The following is a 13,978-nucleotide window of genomic DNA, read 5'->3' as shown; positions in this document are numbered from 1 at the left end:
AACCATTTGGCTAGAGCTGAGGAGCAAAAAGGGTATGATCACGCTACTAGAGATATTCTATAGGCCTCCAAATAGTGACCGAGAGAGAGAGATAGGGGAGCAAATCTGCAAGGAAATCAGGGAGATGTGCAAGAATTATAGAGTGGTGATATTGGGGGACTTTAATTATCCAACTGTTGATTGGGATAATTTTAGAGTAAAGGCAAAGGATGTGGAGGAATTCCTTGATTAACATGTTCTCAGCTCAAGTAGAAAAGAGGCATTGCTGGGAAATGAGGTGGACCAAGTGTCTGTGGGTGAGCACTTGGGTAAGAGCAATCATCGTATCATAAGGTTTAGACTGGTCATGCAGAAAAGCAAGGAACAAAATAAGGTAGAATGTCCAGATTGGAAGTGGCCTAATTTCAATGCGATGAGAAGGGATCTAGCCAGGGTAGAATGAAACCATTATCTTTAAGGAAGAGATGCTTCAGGTACAGGCTAGGAACATTCCAAAAGGGTGAATGGTAGGGGAACCAAGAACAGGGCTCCTGTACCCATTAACAAATGGTGAAAGGACTAGGGGACACAGATTGAAAGTTTTGGGCAAAAGATGTAGGGGGAATATGAGGAAGCACTTTTTTCGCAGCAGATGATAATGACTTGGAACGCGCTGCTCGCAAGGGTGGTGCAAGCGGAGACAATTAATTACTTCAAGAAAAAGCTGGGTGGCAACTTTAGAGAAATAGACTTGCAGGGCTTCGGGGATCAAGCTGGGCAGTGGGACTGACTGGATATCTCTGTGAAGAGCTGGCATAGATTTGATGGGCCAAAAGGCTCTATGTCTCTTATGACTAACCATTTGCGCTGCTGGATGTGATGTCTTTCCTTTGGCACTCTTTCGACTGTACCTCCGTGTCTGCTTCCGCCACTATCCTTCTCATGGCTTACCTTCACGTCCCTGCTTGTAATGAGCTGGAAAACACTTTGTGCAGATCAGTGGGGTGATGAACAGCCCCGGCTAGGATATCATTCATCCTAATTATGATGGCATTCATAGTATGCAAGCCATTAGTGAAGCCTCGCATGCGCCTGTTTGATTGCCCCATTTGATGTAAAGGCCTGCTCGGGTCTGCAAATGAAACCCGATCCTAGTCCGACAGAACCGCATCTGACCCCAAGCCTGACCTGGTCCGAGTCCTTCCATTTTCTCCCGCGCCCGGCCCGACCCGACCATCAGTTAACCTACCTTCCGTTTTTCACTTTGTTGCTGATCTGCACAAGCTTAAAATAACTATAATAAAACCACCGTTCTAGTCCAAAAATTAAATTAACATTGGAGCTACGTACCTGAGGTTGTGGTAGAGTGTGTCTGACCTGAACTCGACACATGTCATCGGATCCTATCGGGTTCGGGTCGGGTAGCCAGCCTTTAATTTAATGTAGTATGCAGGTCTCTCTTTTCGTGGATGAAGACATCATCACAAAGGCCTGCGACATTACACTTGAGATATATTTCTCCAATTTCTCTGCAAGCGTGCACAGCGTGGCTGGAACATCTGCCAATACATTACATGCTCTTTGCTGCTGCTCCAGAAGTATCCTGTTCATTGACAGCCCCCAAGATATAACATTTGCATCCAACTTGGAGTATCCTGCAGCCTCTGTGCGAGCTCTACACTGCTGTTCCTGTCTCCACCTTCTGCTCTTGCTCAATTGTGATAAGAATCATCAGATGAAAACCTTACTGGTTCCACTGGATCTGCCTGAATCCTGTGACGGTGCACGTTCAAAATGAGTGAGCTACTCTGAGGAGCTGTCACTGTCCTCCTGGACCACCACCTGTGGGACGCTTGAAGGCTTGTGGGAAATTAACGATTTGAATTAGAACTTTTAAGAGATCTTTATGCATGTGATCAGAGTTCACTCGCTGCTGACATCAAGTCGACTTGAGTGAGTGTTGTATGCCATGTGGCTGTTTCATATTTAATTCTGTCACCTAATAGCTGGGAGGCCCCATCTCTGACAGCCAAGCATGCTGAGCCTCCACTGATGTCCAGCACTGGCTGCTCTGCAGCTGTCATTTGAGAGATGGCTGGAGGGCCACCTTCAGTTCTCTGCCCCTTCCATGTGTTCTGTGCCCTCTTTGGCAAAGATGGAATGAGGAGACCAATGAGTGAGAGTAATGGCACATGCTGGATGGATGGAGAGCATTCATTGAAGGTGACTGAGGGAGGGACATGCCATTGCATTAAGGTGAGGGTGCGTGTCAGTGGTAGATGGACAGATGGAGTTGTGAGGAATTGCATAGACAAGAGGGATGGGTATCCCTGAAAAGAAAGTTCGTGTGAGGAATGATTTGCTGGAGTAGGCTTGGAGAAAGCAGAGTGAGGTGTTTGGGGTGATGTGCACAGCAGAATGCAGATAAATGTCCTACTGTGCCTAACTTTCTTGCATTGCTTGGATCGTTGCACTGCTTTCAGCATTGAATCCACGAGTGTGGTACCAAACGCCTGCTTCTGACCTGACTTCATGGATAACCTCTACCCATGCCTTTTTTGTTTCACCCATAGGTTTCTTCCTTCAGCAGGGAAGAGAATCTCCCTGCAGGGGCTTTACAGTTCCCAGCATCACACCCAGGGAGGCATCTCTAAAATGAGGCACAGTCCTTGAACATCTGGATTCCATTCTGCCAATTCCTTTTGTTGTGGTTTTGGAGTTGGAAGCACTCAAAGTATTGGAGTATCCCTTAAATACTGGGGTTGAAATTGACTCACAAGGTTGTCATCACGCCCGCTCAAGCTAATTGGTCGAGAAAGCCCGAAATGATATAGTAATGCAGTAGATGCACGTCTGGGTTTCCTGCATGCTGCTGGACTCTGCTCCAAGCATGTTAGGACCTTAAAATCCAGCTCAATATTTCAGTGAGCCAGTGGTTCATCTATGGAGTAATTGGTATTCATTCATCCAAATGCAAATTAGATAGATTTCTTTCAGAAGGTAACATTTTGGGATCAACATACCCTCTAACTGTTTTTGGACTGCGTGGGCAATTTGTCGAAGTGCATGGCCCCTTTAAGTTTTTTGTGCAGTTGTGCATGTGTGGTAACTTAAAGGGGCTGACTTGTGCGTGGCCTCCATGAGAACCTTCAGATTGATGCATGGCCATGCAGTTTAGAGGGGACTTTGTTTGGGATACAGTATATGAGTAACTTAAGATGTGACACATGCCAAGTGTAGCATGCTTGGAAGGAACAGATGACCTTGGACTAATGTTTCCCAAAGTTCTCCACCATTGAAACGTTCATCGTGTCATATTTGTAGACTAATAGATTGAGCAAAAAAAAGTACATAATACTATAACAATACATTGCAATTAGGACAGCCTTAACTTGCCAAAAGAGAAAGTTTTTGCTATTCATGTAACTGGCAAGAAAGAGAGATGTCCAGGGTATTCTAATTACAAAATTTTAGAGCAAATACGGAAAGCACACAGAGCAGGTACATCAGCCGTTGGAGGATTTTTACCACCTTGGTGTTGGGGTGTGGTGGTGGTGGTGGCTGGGTGGCTAGGGTTACTTGCTGTGTAATTTTTTTTGTCTTAATCTCCCCTCTGTTTCTTTTGCTATTTATCTTAAATCTGTGTCCTCTGGTTACTGGCTTTCCTGCCAGTGGAAACCCTTTTTCCTTATTTACTCTTAATAAGTTTGAGCACTATTAAATCTTCCTTGTCCCCTTACCTTTCATTTGGCTCCAGTCCTGCATACTGCTAGGTGTTATGACCTCGTGGGAACCATTGCAAACTCAGTCGGGTTGCGAACTCTGGTTTGACATACTCCTGAAGATGTGATCACATGGTGTAGATTCGATCACCTGGTGTTCAATCACATGACACTGCTTGTCATGCTTAATCTCATGACATTTAATAACCTGAATTTGCCCACATATTGCAAATGTTATTACACTTACCTTAGTTGAGTGTCTTAGTATCACTGAGCCCTGAATAATATATTAGACTTTTTGCTTTGTAGTGAGATTAATAACATAATTTATAAATCCAAGAAATAAAACGTTATGTGATGGTGCACATCAGAAGCTGACATGAACTCTCCCTTCCTGCAGTTTGTGTCACTTTCTCTTTCCCTCCCTCTCAATTTGTTTCTCTTTCCGCCACCCCCAGTTTATGTTGTGTTGTGTTCTCTCTCACTTTCCCAGTTTGTGTTTCTCTTTCCATTCCTCCAGTTTGTTTCTCCCCCACTTTTTGTTTCACTTTCCTTTCTGTTTCACTTTCCTTTCTGTCTCTCTCCCCCTCGCTCAGGACTTACGGAATTTCCAGGCAATTTTCATTGGCTCTGATGCCACCATTTGCATAACTCACAATGAAGCTGTGCATTTTGAATAGTGAAGGGACCAGTAAGGCTCAAACTCTGGTTGCAAGCCACAACAACTAGGGTACTGCGAATGTACAAACTGCACATGGAAGGACCGTCTTTCCTGAGTTGCCAGCAGCAGTGCTCGGAAACCTGTTCCGATAGACTCCTGTCCAAAGTTGGAGGGTTGGGAACCCTAACTCAGAGTAGCCCCAATTTTAACTGCTGTGCATGAATCAGGCCTTTTTTTCTTTTTTATGTAAATATACTGCACTCTACAGCTGTGTATTAGTTTTTAGATATGTTTTTCAAAGCATTCTTTGTATTAGTTGAGTTGTGGGCCAAGAAGTTTGATGGTTCTAGTCAGGATCCAAGATGTATTTTTGCTATTGTGATGATGAGAAGGAGCTCTCACAAGTACTCCAAACCTGTAAACCGACAATGTCTGCCTGTTTTTGTAGCAGAAGTAGTAAGGAATGTGAAATCAAAAGATAATGTTGCTGTATACTGGTATTGTTGTATGGCTTTATAGTCAGAGCTGCCTGTTGCTGGTTTAATATTGTAAAAAGATGATTAAGATATGCCAGGTGTGTTTACAGCTGCTGCTTGGAATCACAGTGCTCCTAAAGAAGCAAATGTTGAACATGTGCTCTCGTCTATTTCAGAGCCACCCGCTGCTTTAAAATAACCTTCAGCTTTGAGTCTGAATGGCATGATGAGATCTCTGCTAAAGTTTGCTAGTGTTGATGATTTGGACTGTTTGTTCAGCGTTAATCAAACTGATTAGGCACAAAATTGGAGGCTTCTTACAGTTATTTTTATCAACAGAATTCTCAGATAAATTTTAAACATGTTTGCTCAAGAATTCTTCATGCATGATCCTATTTAAATGTGGAAGATTTTGACTCTCAATTAATTCAGAACTACTTGGGAAGCGCAATTTGTGGTGAAGAATTGTTTTCTTCTGGTTATTTAACGTTCACTGAGAACCAAGAATCTTTGAAACAGGGCACAGACAGTGAGTGGCAAAGAATACTTCTTGTAGTGGCTTTCTTGTATGTACAACAATTTTTTTTAACCCCAAGATTAAAAACAAGCAACATTTTCTTCAGTTAAAATAGGTGTGGGGATAAATTAGCTGCAAAATATTGTGTATAACAGTTTAAATATTGTTAGCTAATGCCTTGTGTCTAGTAAACAATAAGAATCTTGCATTTATAAAGAGCGTAAACACCTCAAATGTCTGAGTTCTTACATACCATGAATTTTTAAAGTGAAAGGATTCCTATGTAGTACTGTTTTTCGTTCCCTCTCCCCTTTTAATTCATACCCATATCTCGACCTGAAGGTTGTGACAGTTGATTGCGTGCAGCTTTATGGGTGCTCTCAGCTTTAGTTGTACATTGGACTAGTAGCATTTCTTTGAGTTAAAACAGCATTGTGAAATAGCTACTGGAAGAGAGGCAGAATCTTACTAAGTTTCGTCCTGCAGGCCAATTATTTCAACCTGCTCTTATCTCCCCAAACATATTAACTCTTTCCCACTGCCCTCTATCCCCACCCATTTCATGTTCCTATCTACCTACATTCGTGATTCTTCTGATGCTGTGCTACTTTAAGGATTCCAATCCTGGCCCCAACCCTGTTCTTTTCACTGGATCTACTCTACATCTTTCATCAGACAGCTTGTGGACCTTGTGCTTCTTTCTTGAACAATGGCCCAACCAATCCCCATCCACCATCACCATCCTGTTCCTGGCAGGGCTTATTCTTAAATTCAACAACTTTTTCTTTAATTCCACTCACTTCCTCCAGATAAAAGTGTCACTGTAGGAACCTGCATGGATTCTCAGCTATGCCTGATTTTGTAGGATACATGGAACACTCTATTCCAGTCTTACACAGGTACTTTCTCTGTCCTTTTTTTCTCTGCGGTTTCCTGTCCTGATGAAATCTGATAAATATCATTAATTATGCTTCAAATTTCCACCCATTCCTTATTCTTGTGCGTCTTTTCTGACTCTTCCCTTCCTGGACTTCTTTCTGTCTCTGGGAATGGGCTTTCAGCTAGCTTCAATTATAAGCCCAATGACTCCACCACTACCTTGATTATACTTTTCCCCTACCCCACTTCCTATAAGGACTCCAATCTCTTTTCCCGTTAAGCTGGAGGTAGAGATGTAGAAGGGGAGACAGAATCGGTTGTCATAGTAAATTATGGTTCAGAAACCATAAGGAAACTGTTGTGCAAATGTTGTTTGTACTTTGAAGATTATGCTTTTGTTGCAGGTGGTAGGCTTATTTTATAATGAGTAGTAACTATGATGGCAAAGGACTTTGGATGCAGGTGTGCAAAGCCTGCATGTTCAAATACATATGCAGTATACAAGAACAGAATTTCCAGCAAATACAATGAGGAAATTGTGTATGGAATATATCCAAATTTTCTGTGTCTTCGCTCATGTGAATTGGAAGATATGTTTTTATACCCATGTAGGATTATGGCATTAATTTACAGTGATTGAATAAATCAAATTGGGTTTTTATTACGAAGTATTGTGGGAGTGTTGGTATTTTTAGACTGAATTATGTGATTGTTTATTTTCATGAGATTGTAAATCATTGGCTTTTATTCCCGCCATCATATGTTTGCATATATCTCAAATGTTTTGAGGACCTGAAAGATATTCCAGGTTGTAGGTAGTTAGGTGTATAGTAATGCTGAGTTGCGGAGACATTTGTGGTCTGCCAATGTAGAGTTGGTGGTTCTGGGCATGTAGGAGTTCTGCAGAGGCTGGTGGGATGTGGAAATACTGTGGAGAGGAGGGTCTTCAGGTATGGTAGTACCCGACTTCAGGACTACTGGACCTGATATGTTGAGATTCTGCAAGTGTTGGTGAATTGCTGAGATGGCAAATTGATAGTCTGAGGCTGTGGGATGAATTGGCAGGTTACAGAATGTGTTTGGGGAGAGGCTGGCAATGTGGGAGGGAGTTTAGGTATAGGTGCACTGAGAGTCATGATTAGGTGAATTGCTGTGTTGGGAGGGTGATCCTGGGATATTGCAGTTCTGGGTAGGGGGAATGACAGTATTTGAGAATATTGCGGAGAGTTGTCTTCATTTCTAAGAGCATGAGGGTAAGATCTGGGTTTGTTGAAAGCCTAGGATCTGGCAGTGTTCTTTTTGGGGGTGGGTGACTTGGGTTTACTGGTATTACTGGGTAGCTGGAGGGGATGCAGGAGAATGGGGACCGTCCGCTTTCATCATGTCTTTCCCATCCAAAGAAGAACTTACACAAGCAGCTGGAAGCATGCTGTGAGTTTTTTTTTAAGCGCTAATGCACCTAAACTATATATGTTGGCAAACATAATTTAAGCACATTAAGCATTTTGAACAACCAGCAGTTAGTTCCAGCTCCGTACCTGGCAAATGGCATGGGGGTGACAACAGGAGGTTAGAATGAGTGAGAGGACTGATAATTGCGGGATTGGTAACTAGGGAGTGGCCAGCAGTGGATTGACTGTTGGGATAGGATGGATTGGAAGTTGTGTCTGGCGAGTGGTCAGAGGAAATAGTTGGTAGGAGTTAGGCCAGATGAGCTGTCCGATCTTCATAGGTAGTATAAATGTTGCCACTTAGGTCAGAGATGCAGCTCATTAGCTACAAGGATCAGAGCTGGAGTGAGTCCCGTAGCAGTAATATGATACATATTGTGTCTCAGACATTGCATGGTGAGAACTAATTACAGGAAGTAATTGTTACAGTTACAGGAAGTGCACTATATGGAAGAATTCTAATATATCAAAGCTAGAGATGTAAAAATAATGGATACTTAAGTGATTGTCACTTGGTGATCATGCACATGATCTTAAGTTGATACTTGAAATGAGCATATTGACTGTTAATCCTACCTATATATTTCTTATTTTACTTATACACACATTGGGATGGGTTTTTAAATTGTGTTTGACTTTCTAAATGAAGTTATAATAATTATAATCCAGTCACTACAAGTTGATAATTTGCAGTTGGTTACCAGAAAATAACAGTATATGTACTTAGAAAAGATCTGAGCTGTAGAATACTGTGTTTTGTAAACCGTTTAGGATTATTTCTTAAAGATTTTGAACAATTGACTCGTGTTGATGCAAAATTTAACTGATGTTTAAGTAGAGATTTGTTTGATATTTTTATGTTTTTTTAAAAAGGTGACAGTCCGATAAACAATGAGAAGGATAAGAAAATGATTGCCCAGAGGCCAACGGGAACCACTAAATACATGGTACAAATTCAATTACTGATTTGTAAGTTGTATAATTATTATAATGGATATCCAGATAAATATAGATGAGAAGTTGGGTATGGTGAGAGAAATTGGGAGAAAATGTAAGGTAATTGTAAGTGAAATATGTAAGAGTCATTGGGAAAGAAATATTCTTGTATAAGATGGCGACTGTAATATGAGAAATACAATTCAATTTTAAAAAATATATTGTAGGCTGAATCTCAAGATACACTTAATACCATCGCTTTGAAATTTGATGTTACTCCAAATGAACTTGTGCAGATTAACAGGCTTTTCAGTCGTGTTGTTGTTCCTGGTCAGGTATGGCTTTAGTAACTTTACAAAATTTCACAAATACTAATTTAATGTTTACATATTTTTGGAGGTTTCTTAAGCTCAAAGTGCCCTCTACATCTTGCAGATTTTATATGTACCTGATACACATTCTTCATCTGGCACAGCAAATTCCCCAGACTGTGGTAGCCCTCTTACTCCACCATCATCTGATGCTGAGTATGATAAACTTCCAGTAAGTATTCAAGTCATTATCCAATATTTTGTTCGAGAAATAATAAATTATTGTAGATCCTGTTGATAGACCAGAGGATTTTGTATGTAAATAATATATTAAAAAGCATCAATGGAAAGGTAGAAATATAGTTCTCAATTTCTTAAAATATCTTACTTGAGGTATTCATGGTAACTTTTACATATAAACTTAAGTGACTGGTCTAACCGTTACAGGATGCTGATCTTGCAAGAAAAGTAACTGCAAGGAATTTCCTCTCCTCACCAGTGCATTCACAATCTAGTGTGAGAGTAACATCATCAGGTTCAGAAGATGACGAACCACTTACTGAGAAGTTTTTGAAAATGAACTGCAGATACATAACAGATGGCGAGGTAACCGCCGTGATTACCTTGATAAATTTGAATCTCTGCCTCTTCTTTCACATCCTCTGGGAGTAAGCATGTTTTAGAGGAGAACTGAGACTCTGACCATGTAAAACTGAATGCCTAAAGTCCAGGTTTACTAGTTGCTCTATTGTTGACAATTGATTTAATTTACTGTTTCCGCTAAGAAAGCGCCATGCCTTTCTAAGATCATTTCAGCTTTCTTTTTGCCTTTCCTGAACACTTTTATATGTTTTGCACATATGCAGATTTGATTTAGGAAAATGTAATAAGTTTTCCAAAAGCTGAATTTAATCATTGTACAAAATCCTTCACAATAATCAAAGATTATTATAAAATCAAATAACAAAGTGCCCAAGAATTCCTTTTTCAATGTATTTCTTGAAATAAATAAAAGATGTCTCTTCTCTTGTGATGGGAGAGGAGGAGGAAAGAGGAATTTCTTGTTCTGTTGATTCTTTAGTCAATGTTTAACAGAGCAAATCAATTATTCTGGGTAGTTTTGTATAATCAAAGTATAGATCTACACTCTTCGTTCAAAGTACCAGATCAGGATAGTCTTGCATCACTCTTGTATGCACATATGCAAATGTGAGCATGAAAGTATTTTTTTTTAAAATGAACACATTTTGGAGGATAAAGAGAATGTAGACTATTGAACAGAGATAGTCCAAGATTTTATGGACATCCATCATCCTTGTCCTCGGCCAACTTTATTGGCTACCTATGCTCCAGAGCCACGCACGACCTTGCTGCTCCTCATCTAAGCCATTTTCTCTAACCATAAAACTTTATCTGTATCTTCCTCTCCTCTGCCTCTGAATTATGCCCTGTTCCGTGTATCACCATCGGAGGCTAAATGTTCAGATGCTATAACCTAGAATTAGTTCCCTGAACAATGTAATTTTGGCTCAGTTGGTTGCTGCTTTCAGGTTACAGCACATAATTTATGAAGACCCTTCAGTGTAGACCTGTGAAAGTTTTGTTCTGCTGGGGGAATACCATGTTTTGGATGACATGGACCTTTACTGCCTGTTCCAGTGGTCTAGGTGGATATTAAATAATCCCCTGGTACTATTTGAAGAAGAACAGAATCCTCTTGATGTCTAGACCAGCATTCCTTCATTTGCCACAACTACAAAAACCAGTTAGCTGCTCATTCATGTCATTGTTGGTTCGTGCTATGCTTACATAACATTCCTTGCCGTGCAAAGAATTTGATGTTGTTTAAAGTACTTTCAAATAAATATTCAGAGGTGGTGACGTTCTATATAAATGCAAATTTTTCTTTTTCATTAACTTTGGAATTTAGGGGAAAAAAATTGTGATAGCCTCAAATCATTATACCATGTGATGAGTTGTAGTCGAGAGCATAGCATTTTAAACAAAAAAAAACCTGGATCTGTTACAACTATTGTGATTTTCTCTTGTATTCTGTACATTGTACAATTACATATCATTTTTCACCATCAGGGTGTGGTGGGAGGAGTTATGATCGTCACTCCAAACAACATAATGTTTGACCCGCACAAGTCTGATTCCCTTGTCATAGAAAATGGTTGCGAGGAGTATGGGCTCATTTGTCCCATGGAAGAAGTCATATCCATTGCCTTATACCCTGATATCTCCCACATGAAGATTAAAGATGCACTTCCATCGTAAGTAATTTTTTAATAACAAATTTACCTTTAAATATTACTACTGCTTTGGAAAATCACTTTGCCTTAACTGGTGCACTATTACAGGCCTTTAATAGTAAATTTGCCATATAGTATAAAGTATTCTCTGATCAGAAAGTCTAACATTTAGTAAAAGTAGCACATAGAAGGCTTTAAATGACATAGCAAAAAAGACACTGACAGAAACTAGGAGTACTGGATCTACTAACAGGGTAAAAAAAAATTAATAAAATTGACAAAAACATCTATTCATTACATCTGCAATATTTACTTTGCAGAAAGGCTTTAAAGTAGAAAGTATCCAATTCTGAATTGCTTTGCTACATTGCTGCAGTTTTAAATGTTTAAATCGTACTGAGAGTTCTGAGATTTGTAGATAAGATAATTGATAGAGTCTTGATAAGCAAGGGGGTGCAAGGTTATCAGGGGTAGGTAGGAATGTGAGTCAAAATTACAATCCAGTCAGTCACAATCTTATTGAATGGTGGAGCAGGTTCGAGGGGCCAAGTGACCTACTCCTGCTCTTAATTCGTATGTTCGTATGTTCTTGTACTGCATTTTACTTGTACAATTTTAAGTTACTTTCCTCGTTACTTTTGTTTTCATTTCAAGATTTTAGATTTTATTTGACTTTTTTGTGTTCATTTATTTTTATTTTTGGTTTAACATCCCATATGCATACATCATTTATCTTGACAGTGATGTACCAAAGGATCTCTCTCCTCTGTATAGGCCTGGAGATTGGGATGATCTGTCTGCTGAGAAGGACCTAAATCCATTTAACCGTTTCAAGGGAATGAGTAAAAATCATCAGTTGAAGGCACATGATTCTTTGGAAATCTGTTGTCCTATCCAAAAAAGGATGGAAGATGCATCTGATGAAGTTTTTACGGAACTTGCACCATCCCCAGTTAAAGAGGAAAATGCTGCAGCTTCTAATGTTGTTCATAGAGATGTTGCTGAAAATACACTGTTAAAACACAGTACAGCTGAGTCTGACCAGAAAAACCATGAATATTACAAAAATTATTCAGCTACTGAAAAGAAACCTACAGATATGTCTGATCCAGTGGAGCGTGAGAAACATGACAACTTACTTGTGAAAATTAGTGATTGCAATGACCAACAAACCATGCTTCAAAAAACTGTAACTGGGCAATTGTCAAAAATCTGTATTTGTTCTTTTGAAAGCCCATATAGAATGGCAGGTGTTCCATTAGATGAGGGCAGTTCTGCGGACAGTGAAATTACCTGTAACTGTGATAGCATTTCAACTGCTAGAAGCAAAGGGACCAACCTTGAAAATGGTTTGAATAAAGAAGGAAAAACTCCATTGGTGCTGGTGTGTTCATCTGGTGTTGATCAAAACAATGAAACTGCAAAATCTGCTTTGAAGGAAGTAATTGAGGAAGATAATCTTGAAGCTGGTTGTCAATCAGAACTACAGGCTTTCTTTAACAAACTTAAGGGACCAATCGAAGGTAAATAGCAAATATTTCACATTTGTTGTAATCATAGAATCACAGAATTTTACAGCAGGTTACCTGGTTTGTTATGCTCTGTGGAAAAAATTTACACTTGGTTCCATTCATGGCTTTTCCTCAGATCCCATTAAAAATTTCCTTTAAATATTTGTTCCTTTCCCTATTAAAAGCTACTTCCATTTCTGGCACTGTTCCTGGTGTCCAACCATTGAAGATTGTAAAATATTTTAGGACATAGATTAGTACAATGGACAGTTAGGTAAAAGATACAATGTGAAATGGACAAGAGTGGGATACATTTTGGGAGGGTGGACAAGGAATGGCACTATACATACAATGGAACAATGTGGAATGGTGTGGAGGAACTGAGACACCAGAGGGTGCAAATGCATAATTCCTTCAAGGTGTTGAGTAAGCTATATGTAAAGGTTAGGAAGAGATTTAACATACGTGCTCAAAATTTATTAAGGGTTTCAATAAATTTGGAAGACTATTTGCACTGGTTGGTAACTAGAGGGTATAAATTCATCATCACTAAATAAAGGTTGGAAAAAATGTTTGCACAGTAGGATGTTGAAACATGTAATGCCCAACCAGAAAAAGTGATGGAAGCAGATCCATAATGCTCTTTTTGCTGTAAAAATTCTATAATAAAGGCACAAAAAAGGTGTTTTGGGTTTTATAATTAGGGCAAAAGAATACAAGTGCAAAGCGATGAGGATAAATTTGCACAAGGCAATGATTAGGACACAGTAGAGTACTGTGTGTAGATTTTGGGTGCCTCCTTCTCAAAGACAGGAAAGCCTTAGAGTGAATGCAGCATAGATTTATCAGGGATAAGGAAGTATAGTTATGAGGAAAGATTTGAGGTACTGGTTCTATATCTGTTGGAACTGAGCTGACTAAGAGCATATTCAGAACACTGGTAAAATTGTGAAGGGTTTTGATGACGTGAATGTAGAAAGACTATTTCTTTGGCTGGGGAGACTGTGATGAGAGTTCATCAAATGAAAATTACCAGTAAGAATGAGGAGAGAGGTTAGGAGAAATTTATTTATGCAGAGGTCTGTTGGAGCATGGAATGCTTTGCTGCAGGAAGAGGTTGAGACAGAGCCCACTGTGTATTTTAAGGGATAAGTAGAAAGCTAGAAAAAGAGAGTTATGAGTAGAGCAGGGCAGTGGGATTAGTTTTAGATTGCTCTGGCAAAGAGCAGGCACATACAGGATCATCTCAATGGCCACCTTCTGTGATATCAAGTTTTTAA

At 39.7% G+C, this 13,978-nt stretch overlaps 1 protein-coding gene across 7 annotated transcripts in view; it reads left to right on the top strand.

Annotated features, from left to right (window-relative positions):
- Positions 1 to 13,978, top strand: part of LOC137359169 (nuclear receptor coactivator 7-like) — a 141,126-nt gene that overhangs the window by 82,348 nt on the left and 44,800 nt on the right. For 6 of the 7 annotated variants that reach the window (XM_068025276.1, XM_068025269.1, XM_068025257.1 and 3 more), the window contains 6 exons: positions 8,559 to 8,632; positions 8,849 to 8,956; positions 9,057 to 9,164; positions 9,380 to 9,538; positions 11,024 to 11,208; positions 11,929 to 12,710. In XM_068025276.1, coding sequence (XP_067881377.1) covers positions 8,594 to 8,632; positions 8,849 to 8,956; positions 9,057 to 9,164; positions 9,380 to 9,538; positions 11,024 to 11,208; positions 11,929 to 12,710 — 1,381 coding nt within the window. In that variant the 5' untranslated portion in view covers positions 8,559 to 8,593. The remainder of the gene's footprint in view (positions 1 to 8,558; positions 8,633 to 8,848; positions 8,957 to 9,056; positions 9,165 to 9,379; positions 9,539 to 11,023; positions 11,209 to 11,928; positions 12,711 to 13,978) is intronic. The other variant, XM_068025251.1, reaches the window with a different exon arrangement.

This window comes from Heterodontus francisci, chromosome 3 (assembly GCF_036365525.1).
Source record: "Heterodontus francisci isolate sHetFra1 chromosome 3, sHetFra1.hap1, whole genome shotgun sequence".
NCBI lineage: Eukaryota > Metazoa > Chordata > Chondrichthyes > Heterodontiformes > Heterodontidae > Heterodontus > Heterodontus francisci.
The sequence above is the reverse complement of the archived record's forward strand: the minus strand, read 5'-3'. Positions and strand labels throughout refer to the sequence as shown.